Consider the following 22,597-nt stretch of genomic DNA (forward strand, 5'->3'; position numbering starts at 1 on the left):
CAAGGCAAAGTAGTTGAGTAGTAGAGAATGAATGAAACAGTGATTGAGAATGCCATTTCTGTTAAAAACAAAGGTTCACACCAACAGAGGGTTGAGTACAGCATGACTATGTTGCTGCACTGATGTAATTAATGCTGTGGAAATGTTAACTATGCTAATGCAAGCCATTAAAGTACAGTTAACATATTAGTTTTTTATGTGGACTTTGTTCAACAGACAACACCCACAGTTATTTTAACTAGCCATTGCTTAAGAATTTACAATAATCTGCTTGGTGGTTTGGTCTGTTGCCTGTTTTTTCCATACAATTTTTTAAATACTAACATTTCATCAGTTATAAAAAGTGAGTAGAAGCTATTTTAAAACAAAAAAAACTTAATGTGTCATATAATGCTCTGAACTCACCAGCTGAATTGCTATCATTAAGACAGTCTTCAGTGAAAAGGTCCTGTCACAAAGGTCGAAGAGGTCCTCCAGACTTGGGCCCAGCAGCTCCAGAACCATGGCATTGTATTTCCCACAGGGCCCAAAGTAAAACACCTGGGGCACGCCTTCAGCTGAAACACAAGAAGAAAGAAATTAGACTTACAAGAGACAAAAGTCCCAGCCCAGTGGACACAGCTGTACTTGTCCTCACATTTGTCCTCCAGAAGTACTCCAAAGTATTTATTGTTTAACTATGCGTTTGGAAGTGCATCAAAGATATGCAAAATCACAGTTAAATGCTTAGACAGTAAACAGCAAACTATTGCAGGAAAAGCAAATACTAGTTAGTAGATAATAAAAAGTAGAATATGTCTTCAGTGTTTTTCAGTTGTATATACCAATGGGAATTCTGAGAAAGAGAGAGATAGTGTGAGTTAGTGTTTATTATTCCTGTCTCCCTTGACTAATGATATTTCTAAATTGGGTCCAAGGTGAACCATAAGAGGGCTCAAACTAGACAGATAGGAGGAGGGGCACCACAAGGTTACTGAGGACAGAGAGCAGAGAAAGCTGCTAGGTAAACATTAACCCTAAAGTAAAATACAACGCAGTGCCTGCAAATAAAACCGTGTCACTCCTCTACTGCAGGCTGAAAACTCATCTTTTCACTGCCTCATATCACATCCGCCCAACTGAATCATATCCTCTCTGCTCTACTCACTCTAATTGCTCTAAAATCCCTTCCATCTGTTACCTTGGCTCTTATTTTACTTCTTGTCACAGTGCAGTTTAGTGTTGTGCGGTCAGTCTAATGCAAAAGTAATAATGGTAGGGCTGGTGCTCTGACCCTTGTACTCCTTCGCATGGGTTGTTTGTAATGCTGGCGATCAGGTAATTAAACCTTCTTGTGCTGTTAAACTTCTAGAAAAGTGTATGAGCTTAATGCCTAAAATTATTTAAAAGAGGGATGGCAGGGTGTGAACTGTTTGTTTGCTTTTTAGATAATGTCATTAAAAACTACAAAAATAAGGGAAACATTCAAAGGCGATTTCTTAATTTATAACAAAAGCATCACCATCCTGCACGGTATGAAATGTCTAATGTTTTGCAGGATTTCAAGTTTTATGCACATACAACTCCCATTCATTTATAATTATTTGTAATTGGTGAGATCTGTATTCTTTGTTGTCTTCCTGACCACATCCTCAACTTCAGTTTCAAAGAACGGGAAATCAGGTCAAACTGTTAATTACCTTCAGGGGAGCATGATTCAAGAGTTTGCCCCTGCTTACTGCTATTCAGAGTCCTATTAAAAAGGTCCCCTCAAAAAACTTCAAAGAAATGCTGGCGCTTCAATCATACAGACCTTGCTTGATCAAACTGCTTAAGCTGTGCTCAGTCTTTGGAAATATTATAATTGCATAGAAGTTTTTTTTTTAAAAAGTAGGGACGTCCTGATGGCTTTTCATGTCCCCAATCCTAAAGCTTTTAATATTGAATAGCTGCCGATTCCTTTGGGACACAGTATTACTTCATATGCAGTAGCTTTGTTTGTCTTGGAGATGTGTGTATGAGCAATATATTTATGTATGTATATGTACATATGTATGTTGAGTTTATTTCTGTATATTTAGATATGAACATATGTTGTCATAAATTCATCACCTCTGAATGGAAGATTTCATTGTAAATCTAAGATTTAAAAAAGGTCCAGTGTGTAACATTTAGGAGAAGCTATTGGCAGAAATGGAATATAATATTTATAAGCATGTTTTCATTAGAAAATAAGAATCATTGTGTTTTCATTACCTTAGAATAAGCCAATTTCATCTACAGAGGGAGCGGGTCCCCTTCCACGGAGGCCACCATGTATCACCGCCATGTTTCTACCGGGTTTGTCACTATGAGCAACACCTTTGACATTACACGTAATCATTTGATCCATAGTTAACATAAAAATCAGAGCAGCTTCAAGACTAAATTTGTAATTCTTTTTGGTACCCTCCCTAGACTAGATCTGGAACATTTTGGTTCTGACCTAATATATTTACTATATCTGTGTCTATGTACAAGCTTAAAGATTTTTTTTTTCCTCTGCGCACACACACTGCCAGCCCACAATATATTTGCTGTGCCCTCAGTTCATTCATGTCTTGTGTGTCATGATGAAGGACATAGCTCTAAGAAATTAGTTGGCACAATAAAGTTTAGTGAAGGGACCAAATTTCCATCACAAACTTATTTTTCTGCACAACTAATTTAGTCAGAGACTGATAATCAGAAAGATAAATACTAATACTAACCCTGATGTCATCAGTTAATATATTCATATTGAATATGCTGCAGAAGACATTTGACTTGCCAGCTGGGTAATGGGAAATACACTGCAGCATGAAAGGTGGCGTAAATGCTGTCAGCTAACATATGGGCATGTAGGAGTCATGCTGTGCTCCATCCTGTGTTTCTGGACACCATTATGGAGTTCTGTGGGTTGCTAATTGTACCATAGGAATGAGTGCCTTGAAACCCCAGGTGCCTGTGGGAGGCCTAAAAATGTGTCAGATAGGAGATGTGCTGTAAATAAGTGGATAAACGGTTGTTCAATTGAAAACAAGGTTGCAATAGCAGTATTCTGCAGGTATTGTGCTTTGAAAAGGCTGCTAATTGTTAAATAAGCTTTTGAATTTAAGTATTTAGTTCATGCTGGGGATGAAATCTGGTTAAACCTTACAGACCGACACACCATTCCCCACATACATAACAATATTTGAACAAGCTTTACTAATTTTAATGGACTTAATATGCTAAGTATATATGCTATGCAACTGTATTATGTAGACAAATACAAATATTGGATCAAGATACATAATATATACTTATACCAGAGCAGCAGGTATGTGACAAGAAAATAATAAAACTTCAGTACAAAAATCATAACTACAAAAAGGTTTTATGTAGACTTTCACAAAATGTATCAGCTCTGCCAGCTATTGAATAAAAACAGCCCGTCCTGTGTAAAAGGATAAAAGAATACATCTTCCTATGCATTACTGTAATCTAATATGAGGTGCTGGCTGCAGTCCTTTTCAACAAAAAGGGGAACAAGATGAATGTGTGATGAATGAATATGACTGGTTCTAAGCCTGACTGAATGGCAATCGCCCAAATCTCCATGCACACAACTTTCTGGGTGCAATTTTATAACCTGCTGTCAAAGACTAGATATTTCTCTGGACTCTGTGATAAGATCAGTCCTGAGCTTGGATGTTTTATTTTGACCATCTGGTAGCAGTTGTCCTGTTATTAATAATTTATCCATCACTATGACTTACAGGGCTGGAGAAATTCACTCCAAGTATATTTTTACCTGTCATATTTGATTTCTTTTGTGCCAATATTTTGTACTCCTATTTTATGTTGTATTTGTGTATTATAACACGCTTAATGACAGATCAACAAAAATGTTAATGCTACAGAAAGATTAAAAATGCCGATTTCTTCATGCATGTCAGCAACATCAAGTGCTTATTTTTAAATAATGGAAGAAAACATTGTCTATCACAGAAATTACATCGGTAGTACTGTGTGGTGCCTTTCTGTGTGGAGTTTGCATGTTCTCCTCTTGCCTGTGTGGGATTCCTCCCACAGTCCAAAGAAATGCCGATTAGGTGAATTCGTGACTCTGAATTGATTGTAGGTGTGACTGTGAATGTGTTTTTCTTGATATATGTGTGTGTATGTGAGTGTGTGTGTGTGTGTGTGTGTGTGTGTACCCCACTCTTCACCCACTGTGTGCTGGGATAGCCTCCAGCCCTCCGCAACAGTATAAGCAGTTTAGAGATTGGTGGGTGGATGGATTTTCGCATTGTAAATTTATGACAGGTGTGTTTTACTGCAAATATTGTGGGATGGAAGTGGAGACATAGATTAAGGAGAGACAGGCTATTTGTGTCGGTTCTGCAGTGGCTCTACAGAATATTTATGCCTCTTGTGGAATAAAGTCAGCTCTTGCCTCACATCAAGTTTTGTGCACTGTGCTGATCCACTTTAGATTTCACGATCGCTCCAGTCTGTGATTGGTTGTTCAAATTAAATTTCTGACAGACATATTTGCTAGCTTGCTTCAGTTAAGTGGCTGCTTTCCCTAAACCTGCGCTGTTGATTGTCAATCTGCTCATTTGTTGGATCATTTGTGTGACTACTGTGCCATTTTGTTACATTAATTTACATTCTGTGAGTTACAAAGCTGCAGAACTAGCAATTAAGTTTTCTATTGTAAAATTTATTTGGAATTAACTATGAATTCTTGTAAATTCTGTTAAAGGATTGAAAATTCCCAACCACATCTCTGTTGATTTTATTTATTTATTTTATTTATTATTTTATTTTTTCACTCAAAGCAAAACTGCACAATGAGAGAAGCTCTAGTCTTAACAAAGATTCATGTTTTAGCATTAGTGGGAACAAACATCCAGGATAAGACCTCCGACCTTTCCTTTACATGTTTGTAAAATCTAGCAAGCTGTGTCACTGTGGGAAATGTTTACTCCTTGGGATTGCAATGGTCACAGAGCTGGTGTAGTGTTTCATGACGAGATCTGGCTGCCAATACCTTTAACAGCTCAATAGTGTCCACCCACCCTTGAACAAACCCTCTTGATTTTCAAAGCCGTCTTGTCCTCAGCACAATAATGCCTCAGTCTGCTGTCTTGTAAAACCAAGCAGCAATGGAACGGTTATTGACTGCACTGACAAATATTCTCACATAATATCTGGAAGGAGTTGCTTAATTCCTAATTGAATCATCCTCATTAATATCCAGTGACAGTTGGTTATGCACCAGATACAACACCTGATTGAGCATCTGAGTCAAACCACATTAATTCATAAAGACCCACTCGCACAGACACTGTGACAACCACATTGGCTGAGATGAATGTGGCACAGCACACAGCCAAGAAGAAATGAGGTCACGTTATCCCATCTGGAGGAGAGGACAGAGGCAGGTTAGTACTAAGAGAGGCAGACCCACTCTCTAAATATTTAATGAGTTTCCGCACAGTTGGCCTTTTCCAGCCCTTGCCTTTGCAAAACAATAGCCATTATATTCCCACTCTGGTTATCATATACGCATGCAGAGCACCAAAAAGCATATCAAGTACTATACATTACAAAAACGTGGTTTTATTTTCCATGCCAAACTGTGACTGAGGCAATCCATTAACTGTAACACCTTAACTGTTCTGTAAGGAAAACCTTAATTAATAAATTCACAAGCAGAATGATCAAACTTATGTCTTATCAATCACTAGCTCCAGTTTAGGTGTATTCATGTGACTACCATCACAATACTTACATTATTATTCTAACCATTTTACCAGAAGAGCAGCAAACAACTATTAAAAAAGATTTTTCTATTGTTCCATTGTTTCTACTGTTCCCACCCATTTCCTCTAGTACCAAGAATAAAAAAGTTTGCCCTTAATTTATTTCTCTGTTCTAGTCATTTAATCCTCACAAGATTCTTGTCAGTGGTTGCTGTAACAGGGATGCGTCAGCAGAGCTTGACTAATCTTTTATGACAAACTGAGAAATTCTCAAGGGAGCAGAGATAAGGGAAGAGAAGTCGAGAAGCAACTATTATTGCATTGTCTTTCATTCAAGTGTAAACAGCATGATTCTAGAAAAAAATATGAGGATCTGGAAAAAGACAAATACAGTTATGTCAGTGTTTGTACCATTAGTGTTGACATCACTATTCAACACCATGAACCAGACAGTGTGTGGGAGAAACTGTTGCCATTGGCCATTATGTGTGAACAATGGTAAAAATAAACCATTTAATGGACTGCAGGATAAACCTTCACAGGTCGGGTATCAGGAAGAACTACATTTACGATATTTGGGTTGAAGTCATTTGGGCTTGACTGATTGCAGACACTTGTAACGGAACACCAGAACTAATAAAAGGAGTACTAGATACGCACTAGTATTGTACTAAAATGATCAGCAGTGATATTGGCTGAAATGACCATGAAGTTATTAGTTGTCTGATATCTGCAAAATTTTATAGCATGCATATTAAATAGATAAAATAATTAAAGACCATCTGGTGATGTGGATTAGCGCTAACCTTTGACCACATGATCTAGCCTCATGCAGTGAGAATAACTTTGGTCCAGCATTCCCAGATGTTTTAATAAGACAACAGAAACAAATCAAATAAGTGAATTCCTTTGTACAATGTGACAGGTGTCGCTCATAGTGATGACCCTACAAAGAATCATCACCCAACTCTGCAGTTCCCCTCAGCTCTATGGAGCTTTAGAGTGTCTTTCAACTCATTGTTTTGGTTTTCCACAACTTTGTTTTTGTTTACTCTCTCCGCTCTCATCAGCGTTGTTGTCAGCCAGAGTAGGCAGCTGTTTTCAGTGAAAAAGCTCTAAAAACCCACTTTACGCTAGCTGCCCAGCACCAAACTGCACACGGTGGAAAAACAAAAAAGAATGTGCAATAGGGACTTTCAGTTCTTAGTTTACTTCCTGAGATGAGTTCCTTTGGTTCCATAGTTCCTGGAACTTTTTGGTCGAAAAACGGATAATGTTAACGACTAGCTGCTGAACATAGTGGAGCATTTAGTACCAATATGTACAATACAATATGTAAGAATAGAGATGACTCTCCACCTGTCGAATTCATACTCCAAATAAATAAGGGGCAGCATATCACATATCAGGTCATAACTGCTGCTAGAATCCTGTACAACCAGGCCAGAAACACGCTGACGAAGGAGATCGGGGTAGCAAAGAGGAGATGCACTGACAAGTTGGAAAACAGGTTTTCATCCAATGACCCTACATCAGTGTGGAGAGGTCTGAAGGAAATAACCAGCTATAGGAAACTATCCCTCCCACACTGTGGAGAATCACCAACTGGCTGACAACCTGAATGTGTTTTACTGTAGGTTTGACATGCCCGCATTCACACCCCTCACCCGCTCCGACATCAAACAACCACATACACCCCCTGCCACCCCCTCGCCCCTCCCCACTGAACCCCCATCTGCACTCAGGATCTGCGAAGAGGACGTGTGTCGGCTCTTTCAGAGACAGAAGATCAGGAAGGCACCAGGACCAAGCTGATGTGTCACCCTCCTGCCTGAAAGTCTGTGCTGATCAGCTGGCCCCCATCTTCACACAGATCTTCAACAGATCACGGGAGCTGTGTTAAGTCTCCTCCTGCTTCAAATGCTCCACAATCAATCCCCAAAAAACCCTCTATCACAGGATTAAATGACTACAGGCCCGTTGCCCTGACTTCTGTAGTCACAAAGTCCTTTGAAAGACTGGTGTTGACCCATCTGAAGTACATCACAGGACCCCTGCTGGACCCCCTGCAGTTTGCCTACTGGGCAAACAGGTCAGTGGATGATGCAGTCAACATGGGACTGCACTACATCTTGCAACACCTCGACTCTCCAGGTACATATGCAAGGATCCTGTTTGTAGGCTTCGGCTTGGCATTAAACACCATCATTCCGGCCATCCTTCACACCGAACTCACCCAGCTCACTGTCCCAGCCCCCACCTGTCACAATGCGTCACAAACTTCCAGCACATGATCAATCAGCATTGGTGCCCTACAAGGATGTGGGCTCTCCCCACTGTTCTTCTCCCTCTACACCAACAACTGCCCCTCAGGAAACCCGTCTGTCAAACTCCTGAAGTTTGCAGATGACACAACGGTCATCGGCCTCATCCAGGATGGTGAAGAGTCTGCATACAGATGGGAGGTTGAACAGCTGGCCCTCTGGTGCGGTCAGAACAACCTGGAGCTGAACACTCAAAGTTGTGGCGATGACAGTGGACTTCAGGAGAAGCCCCCCATCATCTAACAACACAGTGGAAGCCTTCAGGTTTCTGGGATCCACAATCTCCCAGGACCTAAAGTGGACGTCTAACATTGACACCGTCATCAAAAAGGCCCAGCAGAGGATGTACTTCCTGCCCCAGCTCAGGAAGTTCAACCTGCCTAAGGAGCTGCTGAACCAGTTCTACTCTGAAATGATCCAGTCTGTTCTCTGCATATCCAGCACTGTCTGGTTTGGATCGGCCACCAAACAGGACAGAAACAGACTACAACGGAGAGTCAGGACTGCAGAAAAGATAATCTGTGCCGACCTGCCCTCCATTCAGGACTTATACATGTCCAGTGTCAGGAAACGGGCAGGAAACATCACATGCAGATCCATCTCACCCTGGTCACAACTTCCAACTTCTCCCCTCTGGTAGGTGCTACAGAGCACTGTATGCCAAAACAACCAGACACAAGAACAGTTTCTACCCACAGGCCATCACTGATGAACAGTTAATACCAGTCACATAGTGTCAGGAACAATCACTGTGCAATAACCCCTGACAAAAACATCCATTGTACCTGTAAATTCATCTCATTGTTTAATGTAAATATTCACTTTTAAAATTTACACACACTATATTAAGTATGTATTGTATATACTGTCATATCCACCACCTCATGTATATAAAGCAACCTCTTACATTAATCATATTTATTTCAGCACTATTTGCACTCTGCACCATTGCACTAATTGTTTTACTGTTTACAAATGTTACTATTGTTGTTTTTTGTCTCGTCAGTCCACAGAGTATTTTCCCAAAAGTCTTGGGAATCATCAAGATGTTTTCTGGCAAAAATGAGACAAGCCTTAATGTTCTTTTTGCTCAGCAGTGGTTTTCATCTTGGAACTCTGCCATGCAGGCCATTTTTGCCCAGTCTCTTTCTTATGGTGGAGTCATGACCTTAACTGAGGCAAGTGAGGCCTGCAGTTCTTTGGATGTTGTTGTGGGGTCTCTGAATGGCTGAAGACAAAATGAAGACTTTGGAGTGGCCTAGTCAAAGTCCTGACCGGAATCCTATTGAGATGCTGTGGCATGACCTTGAAAAGGCAGTTCATGCTCGAAAAGCCTCCAATGTGGGTGAATTACAACAATTCTGCAAAGATGAGTGGGCCAAAATTCCTCCACAGCCCTGTAAAAGACTCATTGCAAGTTAACGCATACGCTTGATTGCAGTTGTTGCTGCTAAGGGCAGCCCAACCAGTTATTAGGTTCGGAGCAGGGCGAGTGTGCAACGGAACCAGGATCAGCAGCCTCCCAGTGAACATACAACTCAATTCAGCTATATTTATATAGCACCTATCATACACATGTTGCCCTAAGTGCTTTACAAAAAATTACGCAAAACAAACAAACAAACAAAAATACAGAAAGAAAAAAGAAAAAACATTTTGTAAAACTAAAATAAAACAATAAAGTGTTAAGTCAATACATTGAACTCAATAGAATAAAAATAATAAAATAACCACCAAGGATAAAAATAATGTAAAAACACGGCCAGACCGGGACTGAACACAGCTTCTGAGACCGACGGAGGACAGTTGGACAACAGGGAATACAGTACCAAGGTGATGTACAGCGGCTCCAACTAGGACTCTGAGGAATACCAAGACACGGCACGTTCAGGAGAACGTGGGAAGTGGGAGAGGAGCGAGAGGGAGGTTGGGCATCAGAGAGGTAGCGACAGCATGTAGAGCCAAAATATTTTTAACATCTAACTCGGCGGATTATGGATTTATGTCAACCAAACCAGAGTTGGTGATTGTTGGAACAGTTCAAAGACTAACCAAGACGGTTTTGGTGGGTTTTATTATTTTTTTCTGTCAAGTGTATGAAGTGTGTTTTGCGATGAGTTAACAAGGCAATTAAGCTGATTTTAGTTCGGTGAAAGAGAGAAACATGAATTCAGAAGTTGTACAGTTGTATTTTGCTGTTTGATAAGGAAAATAGGTGTAAGAATATTTCCTTTCTTGACATTTTGAGAGTTTATTTTGTTTATTAGACTAAAAAAGAGAGCTTGTGCAACGTCAACACCTTTCATACTGAAGTGCACCCGTGGTAAGTCTATTGTCAAGCAAGGTCACTGTTCAACACAGTCTCTATGCACATAGGCATTCACACACACGTACACAAAGACCCGGAGATTAAAATAAGTTGCTGACTGAGCTTAATATCAATACGTAACCTGAGTAATCACTTGTTGTGGAAATGATGCAATCTTCTGGGCTGATCTTCCTAAACAGTCAAATCATTGTCATGCAGTCACACAAAAACACAACGAGGAGCAGCAAACAAATCTGTGACCTTACCTGTAGTTCCCAGTGTTTTGTAGAACCGGTACTCTAAATGCAACTGTGGTGCCCTCGACTTCACTGGTTCCTGCACAATGGACACATCCAAACCAATAATCACTTAATAACAATAACCTCACAAACAATAACAGTGAAAAGCAAAAATATAACTCAATTTTACTGACATGTTAAATCAGTAAAGAAAAAACAATGAATGACAACATTTTTTGTATTGCCACCTTGTTGATGACTCATCTTGCCCTTAAGGGCATATACGGGAGGGACAATCCAAAGTCACTTGGAAAATCACTTTCTGATCAAATGTTTGGGTAACTGACCTGAGTATGAACTAAAGATACACTCCCAGATTCCTCAATAGTGCCCACAAATTCTACAAGTTCCTCCCAGTTCATTGATGTTTTGAAACACAACACACATTTTATTGAATACAGTACCTATAACTCAATTGTTAAAAAAAAAAGTATTACATCAGTGTCAGCACATAGTGTTAAACTATATGGCTTGTAAAACTTAATACTTTGATACTGTACTGTGTTACTACTCTCTGGTGAACAATAATAAAAGCATGAGTCAGGATTCATGATTTCCAGTCCAGCAGCCACTAGAAAGACACACCTTTTCCAAGCATCTACACGCTCATTCACATTTCTCTCTAAGACCAGATCAGTCCAGTATAACAGACACCCCACTGTGCCACCCTATCACAACCTGAGTCATATTTCTGGAAATCAACTGCAAGTTGCTATGAAAAACCCACCCTTTCAAAAATGAATGGTCATCTTAAATCAATCATTTTGTAATTACCAGTTAGCTTCCCTGTCTGAACACAACACTGACATTATCTCATTTTATTAACATTTTAGATGTATCTCTAAAATCAAGTACACCAAGTGCTTCATTACGTATCCATCTTTCCCTCTTTTTTATATACTAATGAACTATTTCGGTTTCTGACTACTTTATTCAAACAATCATGAAAAAACAACCCACCCTTTTGTATATAGTGATGTTGTTTATGAATACTCAAGTTCTATACAAAATATTATTGATCCTGATTTAAAATGACTGCTCCACTTAATGCTTTGGACCAATTTTATCTATATTTTGCAAAGGATTGTTATATCTGCAGAAGTGAGGAATCATGCAGAGAAAGAAAGAGTGGACTTACCAGTTTAATAGCTACATACTCGTTGGTGTAGAGATTTTTACCTGAAATAAGACAGAAAAGTAAAAGCATACATGAGATGGCTTTTAGTACACCACTTAAGGCAAACAGGTTCACCAGGGAATAAGCAACTCTGTAAGTGATGATTTTGTTTTTGTAATCAGTAGAGACTTAATGGCATAAAATGATACACAAAAAACAAAAAAGGCGTTGTGATAACACGCAAAATGACTTATGACATTGGCGTGTTATTCATACGCCATTTGGTGATACCAGGCCTGGCAGAGATCTGCACTCTACTGAGTGCACTCTTCTAGATTTTTTTATTTAAATTTCCCGCAAACTTTGCAAGGTTCATATATAAAAAGGTCTATGACAGAAAATGATCCAATCGTGTTGCTTTCTTTCCAGCTATACTGTGAATATACACTCAGTAGCCAGGTACACCTAACCAAAGATAATGCAGTCCAATACAACGGCCCTGCAAAAAAACTTTACCTTCGTGAGAGTTATTGTTCAGTTTTTGAGAGGTTTTGGTTTAATTTACAGTCATTTTGGAGGCTGTAATTTACAGTACTGTTGAACCGCATTGTGTTATACTGAGTTGTTTCCAGTATTTAGTCTACCCTGATTCATATAAATGGGATGGACAACACATTAGATACATCTCTCAGTATAATGTAATACAACTCAACAGCACCACAAACTACAGCCTTCAACATGACCAAAAAGTTGAATTAACACCTTACCACTTATACCTGCACTGCCTACTGTAACTGCTGCACATGCTAATACTGTATCTATCCTAGTGTATTCATTTCACACTGTTCATACTGTATATATGCATGACAATAAACTTAAATATAATCTAATAACCTTCATAAAAAGGTACAATTTATTGGTTGTTGTATTAGACTGTATTAGTTTTGGTTAGGTGTACCTAATAAACTGGCAAATGAGTGTAGTTACACACAGAACCATTAAGAACTGCTATAAAAATTTCCAAATTCACTTTGTCAATTATTCCGTTCTGTCTTGAACCATTTAACACAAGATTTAGACTCAACTTACCAAGCTTCAATTCCCCAAAGTTTCCACAGCCGATCTTCTTGCCCACACGAAAATTTGGCCCCACCATGAGAACCCCAGAGGAGCTGGAAGAGCCAGATGGTCGGGACGAGTGTCCACTGCGGCTTCCCTGGGAAACTTTAGTGGCCCTGGCGGGCCGCTCACCATATTTATCTCTCTGTTGATCCATGGTGTGAGCAGCACAGGTCAGCGGGAGCCTGGAGTGATGTACAAAAAGGCCTCCTGGGCCGGGCCCACCACAGCCACAGCCCTGGTCACTGGCAGTGCCTGGATGGCACAGTCACTCTCATGAGACAAAACCTGGTACAGCTAACCAACAGTCCTCCCCGTCCTCACCCCGGCACCTTTAACTGTGGTTGAACAGGCTGATTTCTGGCCTCAACATTTGTCCCAGAAAGCAGAAGGTGGAAGACCTGTAACAAATACAATAAAACATACGAGAATAGACATTAACTTTCCACAGTGTGGTTCTAAGGAGTTGTCTGATATAACATAATAATTTGGGTTTAAGAACACAACTACAACATGTAAACTGATCTTTTTCAGTGAGCTTCATCTTCAACAAAAAGCTGAAACTGTACAAATATCTTATTAGCTCTTACAAGCATAAAAACACTAACCACAAAATGATGACACTCAAAATACCATTTAAATTACAATTCCACTTGAAAGGATTGGATATTACCATAGTCATGTTGATAATGAAAACACTTTACTACAGCCTCATGAAAATACTGGAATTGCAGACATTGCGAATGTCAATTTAAAGTAGTTCCACAAAGAGGCCATTGCAGCCACTTTAAATTTTTCGAAAACATGCCTCCTTGCCTCAAGAAGTGAATAGACGCAACAAACTAAAGTAAAATAAACCAGAAACTGGAACTGAATTGGAGCTGAAAGTATTCAATAATGATCAAGTGCTTTGGTTGAGGGCAATGGCAGGAGTAAGGCAGATATTTTGTCATCTAAGTTTCATTACTGTTATATTATGTGAAAAAAGGTGCAGTAAAATCTAGGGGTGTAAGCGGTACGTGTAATCGTTCGGTATAGGATGTTCAGTATACGACTTCCTTGGATCGGAAAGCCCTGTGACCCAAACTATTACTGTCAAAATAGTCTATGTTGACTACTCGCACCTGCAAAACTCAAATTCTAGAGCGCTAGTTTTACCCATAACGTTTTGGCAGAGCACCAGTTGCTGTCTATCAGCTGTAGCATGCTAGTCGGCTTAGCCAGGTTAGTCAAGCTCCTGTAGTGTTGCTGCCTCCGAATGGTAAACATATATCAGAGAACAGAGCTGGAGGATCCTGCCTGACATTTTGATCCACTGTATGGGAGCATTGCGGTTTCCCTGTTAGTTACGATGGGCAACTATGAGTGTCCAACTGTATGCCAACATTGTTCAACTGCAGTCGGGTACGTCTGTGGAAACACTTATGTCATTTATGAGGGCATCAAGTCTCTCTTGTTTAGGCAGCCTCTCACTGCAGATTCAGACCATGCCAAATCAAAAACTAATGCTATAGAAATATTTCTCACTGCAGATAACCGGCCATACATTGTCTATATATACAGTCTATGGGTCATAGAGAATACAGAATTTAAGCATATGGTCAAAGTGCTTAACGTGTGCATTTTAGTCAGTCCGTTGTGCTGCCCTGTATAAACCAGCGCAAGCTGCAGTTGTTGAGGAATTATCAACAGTCTTATGATGGAGCATTACTGACTTACTACTGACTGATTTGTGTTATTTATTTTTTGTTATTGACAATATGACATATGACATATTTATAGCATATAGTATTTTAGTGCATTAACTGTTACAGTAAGAATCAATGAGCCACTGTTGAATGTTTACATTTTTAAAAATAAATTACAAATTTTTTTTGTTTTGTTTTCCCTGCTGTACCGAACCGTGACCCTAAAACTGTAGTACATACTGAACCGTGAATTTGTGTACCAATACACAACCTAGTCAAATCTGAAAAAAAGAGCTGCACATCTCAGCAGAGTTCAGTTGGGGGGCAAGTCATGCACTGCACACACAGTGAGGCATGGTGGGGTGGCTACATTGCACTTTGGCTAGACGTTTAATTTTAAGCATTGAGAAAAAGCTCCATTTGCTTATGTTAACCGTTAAATATTTTCTAAATTTAACTTCACAATAAGATGAAGAAGCAAGTCGAACTAATATTTCAAGCTCATGAGTCATGTAAACACTTTAAATTACTGTTTACAAGTAGACAATGCTACATGAGGACAGGACTGGCTTACTGTAACAGCGCTGCTGGCTAAAGAGATAGTCATCAAGTCACAGTGGTCACAGAAAACACAGCAACCAGTTTGAGTATCAACACAAACCTTAAGTCACAGTTTGTGGTCATGAAGGCATGTAAGACTATCCACCACCCACAGCTATAGCCTGGCAGACAATGTCAGTGGGGAATATTATGTAAACAATTATATAATGCTTTGTCTGCTCGCAAAAACACCATAGCTTAACTAGATGGACACTGGTCTGATTTCGTCAAGTGCTCAGTAAAATAATTTTTTGTTCAACCAACCCCATTCTACCACGGGCAAGAATTATATTAAATTATGTGATTATAAAACATAAAGGCAGTTTGGTGTATGATTCAGCAATGTTTATCAACTGCAGGCCTAGTTGGTGAACTTCATATTCTGTTAGTCAATTTAGTGTACTGTAGCAGCAAACAAAATGTTGACTGTAAATTAAGTCAAGTCAATTTTAATTATACAGCCCAATATCACAAAACACAAATTTACAATTTGCTTTACAATCTGTACAGCATACGACACCCTCGTCCTGACCCTCGATATGAATGAGGAAAAACTCCCCCCAAAAAACTTATAACTGGAAAAACTGGAAGAAACCTCAGGACAGGCAACAAAGGAGGGATCCCTCTCCCAGGATGGACAGATTACCAGCTCCTTTAATTATTCACCTAAAAATTTTAATTAAAAAAAAACACTTTTCCATTAAAAAACTACTTTTTATGCTTTCAATTAAAAAAAAACAATGTTTTCATGACAATGCTGTAATTCCTAAGCTGCTGAAAAGTATGTGTGTGTGGGCTTCCGGATGACTCATGCTCAGTATTGCCTGCACAGATCTCGGCATCAAAGACAGCTTGTTTGCTCTCAAGGGCAACTGTGCACTGTTGCTACCTACATAAAACCAGGAACAGAACAATATTGCTATAAAACAGGTTTGCAGCAAAGACCAATGGTGTGCTGTAACAGTTTCCATTGTGCAAATAATCATTTGTAGGCCACTGTAATCCAGTGTGCACCAGTGTTTAGATTAGCTCGGCTAGGTGCTTCTCCTGATTGAAGAAAAGGCTATCATCTTCACACACAAACTCCGTGGTGGACGCAGGATAATAAACACACACTCAACCTGCGTTCAGCCCAGACTACAATCACTGATTATTTCCTGGTCGCGGCTGTTCACCTAAGAGCCCAGACTGCAACTGCACATCACTGCTAATCTACACAATTATACCTGACCTTATAATACTGCTAAACTGAGCTTTGAACTTTCAGTTTATTTCAAGTTGTTTATTGTCAAGGTTACAAGGACTCAATAAGATTGTAATCTGTAACTATGAGTGCCCTCTTTTAAATCATTTCTTAAAACTCATCTTTATTGATTTGCTTTTATGTGATATTGTCTTTTTATTCGTCTCTTTATTGCTTTTATTGTTTCCATTTGTTTTTATTTCCATTGTCATATTTTTATCTTGTCTTCCTGTTGTAATTTTACTTTTATTTTGTCTTGCTTTGTTTGGCATTTCTGTTTGGCTTTCTGCTGTTATACTGCGTTCTGGGTATCGTGTTTCTGTTTTGCCTTGTCTGTCAAAGCACTTTGTAAACTCGTTTTTTTTTTTTAATAAAGGTGCTATATAAATAAAGTTATTATTGTTATTTCAATATGGACATTAGTACAAGCAAGAGACGATTGATTCTAACTGGTCAGCAGACATTGGGTTGTCACATTTTCACATTTGTCACAAATTTTTTACAGGTATAAATTAAGGCTGATCAAATGTTTCAAAACTTTGTTCATTTCCACATTAATGATGCTAAAATGTACTCGATGAGACACGAGCATCTTGTTAAAGATGATAATGCAACACACAAAGCTGACACCAGGCCAGTTTAAAGTTCTACTACGTTTGGAGCACAATTATATGCAAGCTTTACTTTAAAAAGGCGTAAATTCAGAGAACTATTTACTGATGTTGAATTGCACAATAACACTTCTGTTAAATGTTGCTGCCGTGTCTGAGAGCGTATGTTGGCCGATTTTGTACACAGTGTAAACTGAAAGGCCAACATGTTTTTCTTTTTTTGGACAAGAAACTGAATGTAAAAGTTTCTTTGCCTGTTTTGTGCATTTGTCATTTGTTTCACTAGTAAGATTACCACAGCTTCATTGTATTATAAACATGTTCAGACATGCCTAACCTGAGGATTAGGATGGAAAAACAAACATTAAAGTGGGACAAGAACTTAATTCATACTACTTGTATATAAGACAGCAAAACTTCACTTTGTGAAGGGTAGCAAAACATCTGCAACCTTTAATTACGAAGGTGTATCACACAACATGCTGTAATGAGCCCCTAGGTATTATTTATCTACTTGTGTATCGTTTCCTCTGGTGTTATGTGCTCATTATTAAATTGTTTATCTTTAAACCAAAATCTTAAAGAAGGTCTTGCTGCCCCATTTCCATCGCACATTTAAAAATGGGAGAGTCACAACGAAATCTTGTTTCATTTAGCTTACAGGGGGTGGACAAAGTAACATCTACAGCTGCAGAATGTATTGCAATCCAATATAATAGCCCCACAATAACTACTGTCTTTGTAAATGTTCAGTTTCAGCTGAAACTGTGTAAGAGGTGTCGACCTAACTCTACAGTATTTTTTTCAGGACATGTTGTGGAGGCTTGCATTATCATAGAAGGTGTCCCTGTAGTTTTGTTCACTTTGTGTGTGTTTATAAGGGATTTACATGGAGCACTTGCATACAATAGCAATTTATTATATTGCACAGACTTAAGTCTGAGTGGATAAATATCAGTCAACCACTTAATTAATAAAGTGAAGAACAAATTAAAGCACTCCACTGGACTGTTACTGTGGAAAAGAAAACGGTTTGTGGTCGATAAATGGCTTCTTCAGTTTGATGTAACGTGGGGAATCCCCGGCCTTTATCCCTGTGGAGGTGCCATGTCTCCTGATAAATGAGGATATGTTTGAGGATACACACCTTTTGGCACCGTATACAAGTACTTTGTTTCTCAGAAGGAGAAAATGTGAGAGGATTTTATAAATTCTTATTAACCCTTTTCTTCAACGATTACTTCTACAATTCTTTTTTTGACAGAAATTATCAGGCATTTCTAACAAATATTTAAGTATATGTTGGTTTTGCCCTTGTCCTGTTTGGTAAAATGTGTACATACATTCAAAAACCTTTCCTTTGTACTATGGTTAAGGTCTTACATTGAAACGCTGAAAGCAATGTGCAGGCATTAATAAAACAAACTGATACTGTCAGAGCTGCATGACTACCAGGAATGAGACAATTCAGAAACAGTCTATTGAGAAGTGATTATTGTTAACAGTTGTTGTTACCATGTCCATGCTCTGTATTTTGAATGTCATCATGGAGTTTCAAAGTAGACTAGATAAAGCAGCAAATGCGGCTGCATGTTTGATGATGGTATAGATGTATGATGGGCATGGCACAGCCTGATGTTTGATATAGTGCTCATTTGCATAGTAGCATTTAATTTGACTCTGACTCGCCCTGTATGAGCCAATTGATAGATTAATGAACCTATTTAACATTAAATGCCATAAATACACAAATGTTTTACATTCTTATAATTTATACATTAGATTGTCACTCATTTTGCTTCCTAAAAAATCCAATTGATGAGCTAACCTCACAGCATACAAGTGGGCATATTTTAAACAATCATACAAATATGTCATTCTGTTCAAGTAAAGCTACTTTTCTCTACCGTGAGAATATCCCACCTTTTAAATGAAGCTTCTTCGGCATCATATTGCTAAAGATGCTCTCAAAATTGAGTTGTTGAGAGTGCAGAGAATAAATTCTGCTGATGTTACATCTGTATCACATCACCAATATTGTTTCAGCTAAAAATATGCATGACTATTTTATTTTATAGTTCTAGTCTCGCTGAAAATGATGAAGCAGGAATTTGGCGTTTATAGAAATATATAAAGAAGCTATTATGACAGTATTAGTTTCACAATGCTGTTATAATATCCAAGTGAAATGTGGAGAAAGTATCAAAACACACACATAAACACAACAGTTTACTGTCTAATCACAGGCACAGAACCATAACAGCAAGACTGACTGACAAAAAGGTTTGTTTGATGACGCTGGTAATCAAAAACTAAACATTTCAAGACTTAGGTTAATAGTTAGTTTTAAAATCCAGCACTATTACTCCTTCAGTAACACACTAAGGTGGCATTGAAAATGTATTTAACACTCCAAAAACCTTGATTACAGTCCACAAATTTGCCTGTCAAAACATCTAGAGAAACTGAGATGCTTCTGGCTGATTAGCATCTATTAAAAAGGACTAATCTGTTGACATCTTTTCATTTTTACAGAAACATAAAGGCTCTTAGTGGAGTGATTAACCTTCAGTGGAAAGATCAGCCTGAGAGGGGGGCCTGCCAATAGCGCAGACTCCTACTGTGGCAGTGCCAGCAAACAGCTGCCTCTCTCCTTAAAGCCAGCTCTTATGACTAGAACTGGAGGGAATTTAGATTATCCATATTTTTCCTTCTCCATCATCAGTTCACAGAGAACACATGCATACATAGCTATTGTGTGCATCCACATCCATGACAGTGATCACATTTTTACACCTCAGGGTTTGATCTAAAAATCTTAGAAATATTACATGATCAGCAGAAATATAGCTTCCATTTTGTAAAAACAACGTATAGCTTACTTGAACTTTACTGATAGTCTACATTATGTAGCAATTAACTGCATATATGGTGAAGGACAAGCCACTGACCACAGCTGTGTCAAGTAAATAATTACCTGCAAAATCTGCAATGATTCATTTTTTCCCCCAAAACATGCATGAATGAAATGCAAATGTGTTAACTTAACTTTTTTCTTAAATGTAGCTTTTACTAAATTGAGGCCTGTAAACCATGAGTTTCTTCCGGCTTGCATTTAGTGATGTGTTCTACTTCATCGTGACCTTTTAAATAAATAAAACACAGACACTATTTTACACCAGCCTTTCCCTTCAGTAGGACGCTTTTTAAAAGGATGCCAACAATAATTTAGCATGGATCCACACAGACCTAGTTTGGGCAAATGTCCAGCTAGTAGCATATATTTACTTCACAACTGGTTTGCTCTGCTCTCTTAAAGCATGTCACTGTGTTATTTAGAGAGAAATGGGGCAATCAATTATTTTGCTAGATGGAGGGTAACTGAATACGAGCCACACTCAAGTCTATTGATTCAGTTATAATCCATCTATGCAGTTGAAGCAAGGAAACTGTACAGTGATACTACCATATCTATGCCTATTTGGCCATGCAAAGACAATGTGTACCTACATTGGGAGGTGCAATTTAACTTGGCATTTCCTCCTAACATCTGCACCTGGCAAAATCAAACGTGCAACAGTTTGCTAAATGCTTCAGTATTACTCTGCTCACAGTCACCAGGATGAGGAGGGGCCTCGGTTAAATTCGCAATTTTTATGTTACGTGCCATTCTGTCTTTGCATCCCTTTCCTTGCACCGAGAAACAGTGACAATACTTTGTATGTGAGGAAGTGTTGGGTAGAGGCTGCTGAGGCTAATATAAAGATGATCGATGCTTTATAAGCAGGCCTCCGGTTCAATCAAAACAAGGAAGCGAGTTGGCAGTTGTACGCCAACGTTTCATGGACAAAGCCAGCCTTCGGCAGTCTGACATTAGTGATGGTCACATCGATTAGGAAGCCAACTAACCGTTAGCCAAGTTAGCTTTCCAGCTTGCCAACATAAAACATGACTAACCAGTCACAAAGCTAACGTTAGCCAAACATTATTTAGCCATAGTGGCTGTTCTGGCTTAAATATATATCCTGCGAAAAATCGCGTTACAGACATTTTCTTGTTAATCATAACATTAGTTAGTTAATGGACAACAAATACAGCCACCAGACTCATTGTTTGGTATTAACGCCTTAGCTAACATCTACTGATGGCTAGGTGACAGCTGGACCGAGCGCAACACGGAAATTAGCTCCGTTAGCAACGAAAATATTAGCTAACATCCAAAAGCCTACTATCAAATGTTGGTTTGCTAGCTCATCGCAAACAAACACAACAGGCTCACCTTCGCTGTGATAAATCCAGACGATCAGCACACGGCTTGTGTGTTTGTCACGCCCAAATGTACACGAATCTCCGGAGCTTAATGTAAGGTTTTTGGTGTTACTTGTTGTTACTGATGTTTCAAGCTAAACGCGGAGCGTCGTTAGCAGCTCTCTCCATTCTTCGCTGTTCGTCTGTCTTCGCTGCTCGTGAAAGGTTCGAACACACCGGATGTAGAAAGACGGCACCGCCCGCTTCACAACGCACACTTCCAGGTCAGACTGACACAGGCTAATTAACTGTTAGCCCATTAGACGTAATCTATTATATTTAACTATGAAAACAATCTCAAACCACACATAGATATCAGTCTGTATCTCAAAAAACCTGATTTAATGTGTGTCAGCCCTTTAACCTCAATGTTGTGTTTGTGGTCCTCGAGACCCCAGGCTCTCTTAAACAGCTCGAAAAACATTGTTTTATCACTTTTCATAATTTTATGAAAATTGTTTATAAATATGATTTTGAACTGATGACGTTTCAGAAGTCATTTGCAGAGACCTCAGCTGTAAAACATGCTCTATATCAGAGATCGGTGTTGACACTACTTTTTACACACCACTACCCCTCCTAAATCCCAAATATTTGGATTTCTGTTATTGGAGTTTTACAGGGAGTTGAGGTCAAACATAATTAACATCACAATGTAGGATAACATACTGTACATCTTTTTAAATAAATATTTGTTCATGCATAGCCCATATAACATTTAAAAGATGAGCTATTTTCCTGTTTGGTGTAATAACATCACTTTATAGTTATTTCTGTATTCTGTCACCATCATGTAATGTGCAGCCCAGTTTGTGGCGAAGGGGTTGGATTTTCACTTACCAAACTTTTCTACATATTGGGTCCTAATGAGGTCAGAAGAAGAGAGGAACAAAAACTTATTTAAGGGATTTCCTGCCCGATTATTATTACTATTATTATGCATACAGCACAGACCCCAAACCAGTGACAACAAAACACAAGAAAGAAGTGGGTCTAAAGTTGTAGTCTATTACTTTACTAATACTACAGATTCACTTTAGAGAAGGCCAGATTGTAAACATCGTCGTTTAAATAGCGCCATACCAATACTGACCATTGATGGATTACTGCATGGGCCGACTGCCCAGGGGCCAAAGGGGCCCCAAAACCAGTTCTACTTAGTACTACAAGTCTATTAATCGATTAGTCGTTCGACAGGAAAACAATCTGCAGCTATTCTGATAATCA

The 22,597-nt window shown here is 38.9% G+C and overlaps 1 protein-coding gene across 2 annotated transcripts in view; it reads right to left on the minus strand.

The window, feature by feature from the left end:
- Positions 1 to 21,604, minus strand: part of csnk1g1 (casein kinase 1, gamma 1) — a 37,733-nt gene extending 16,129 nt beyond the window's left edge. For both annotated transcript variants that reach the window (XM_044193393.1, XM_044193385.1), the window contains exons 1-5: positions 21,342 to 21,604; positions 12,891 to 13,321; positions 11,823 to 11,863; positions 10,652 to 10,721; positions 406 to 557 (exon numbers count right to left, since the gene is read on the minus strand). In XM_044193393.1, the coding sequence (XP_044049328.1) occupies positions 406 to 557; positions 10,652 to 10,721; positions 11,823 to 11,863; positions 12,891 to 13,077 (450 nt within the window). In that variant the 5' untranslated portion in view covers positions 13,078 to 13,321; positions 21,342 to 21,604. The remainder of the gene's footprint in view (positions 1 to 405; positions 558 to 10,651; positions 10,722 to 11,822; positions 11,864 to 12,890; positions 13,322 to 21,341) is intronic.
- Positions 21,605 to 22,597: the final 993 nt, after the last annotated feature.

This window comes from Siniperca chuatsi, linkage group LG1 (assembly GCF_020085105.1).
Source record: "Siniperca chuatsi isolate FFG_IHB_CAS linkage group LG1, ASM2008510v1, whole genome shotgun sequence".
Taxonomy (NCBI): Eukaryota; Metazoa; Chordata; class Actinopteri; order Centrarchiformes; family Sinipercidae; genus Siniperca; species Siniperca chuatsi.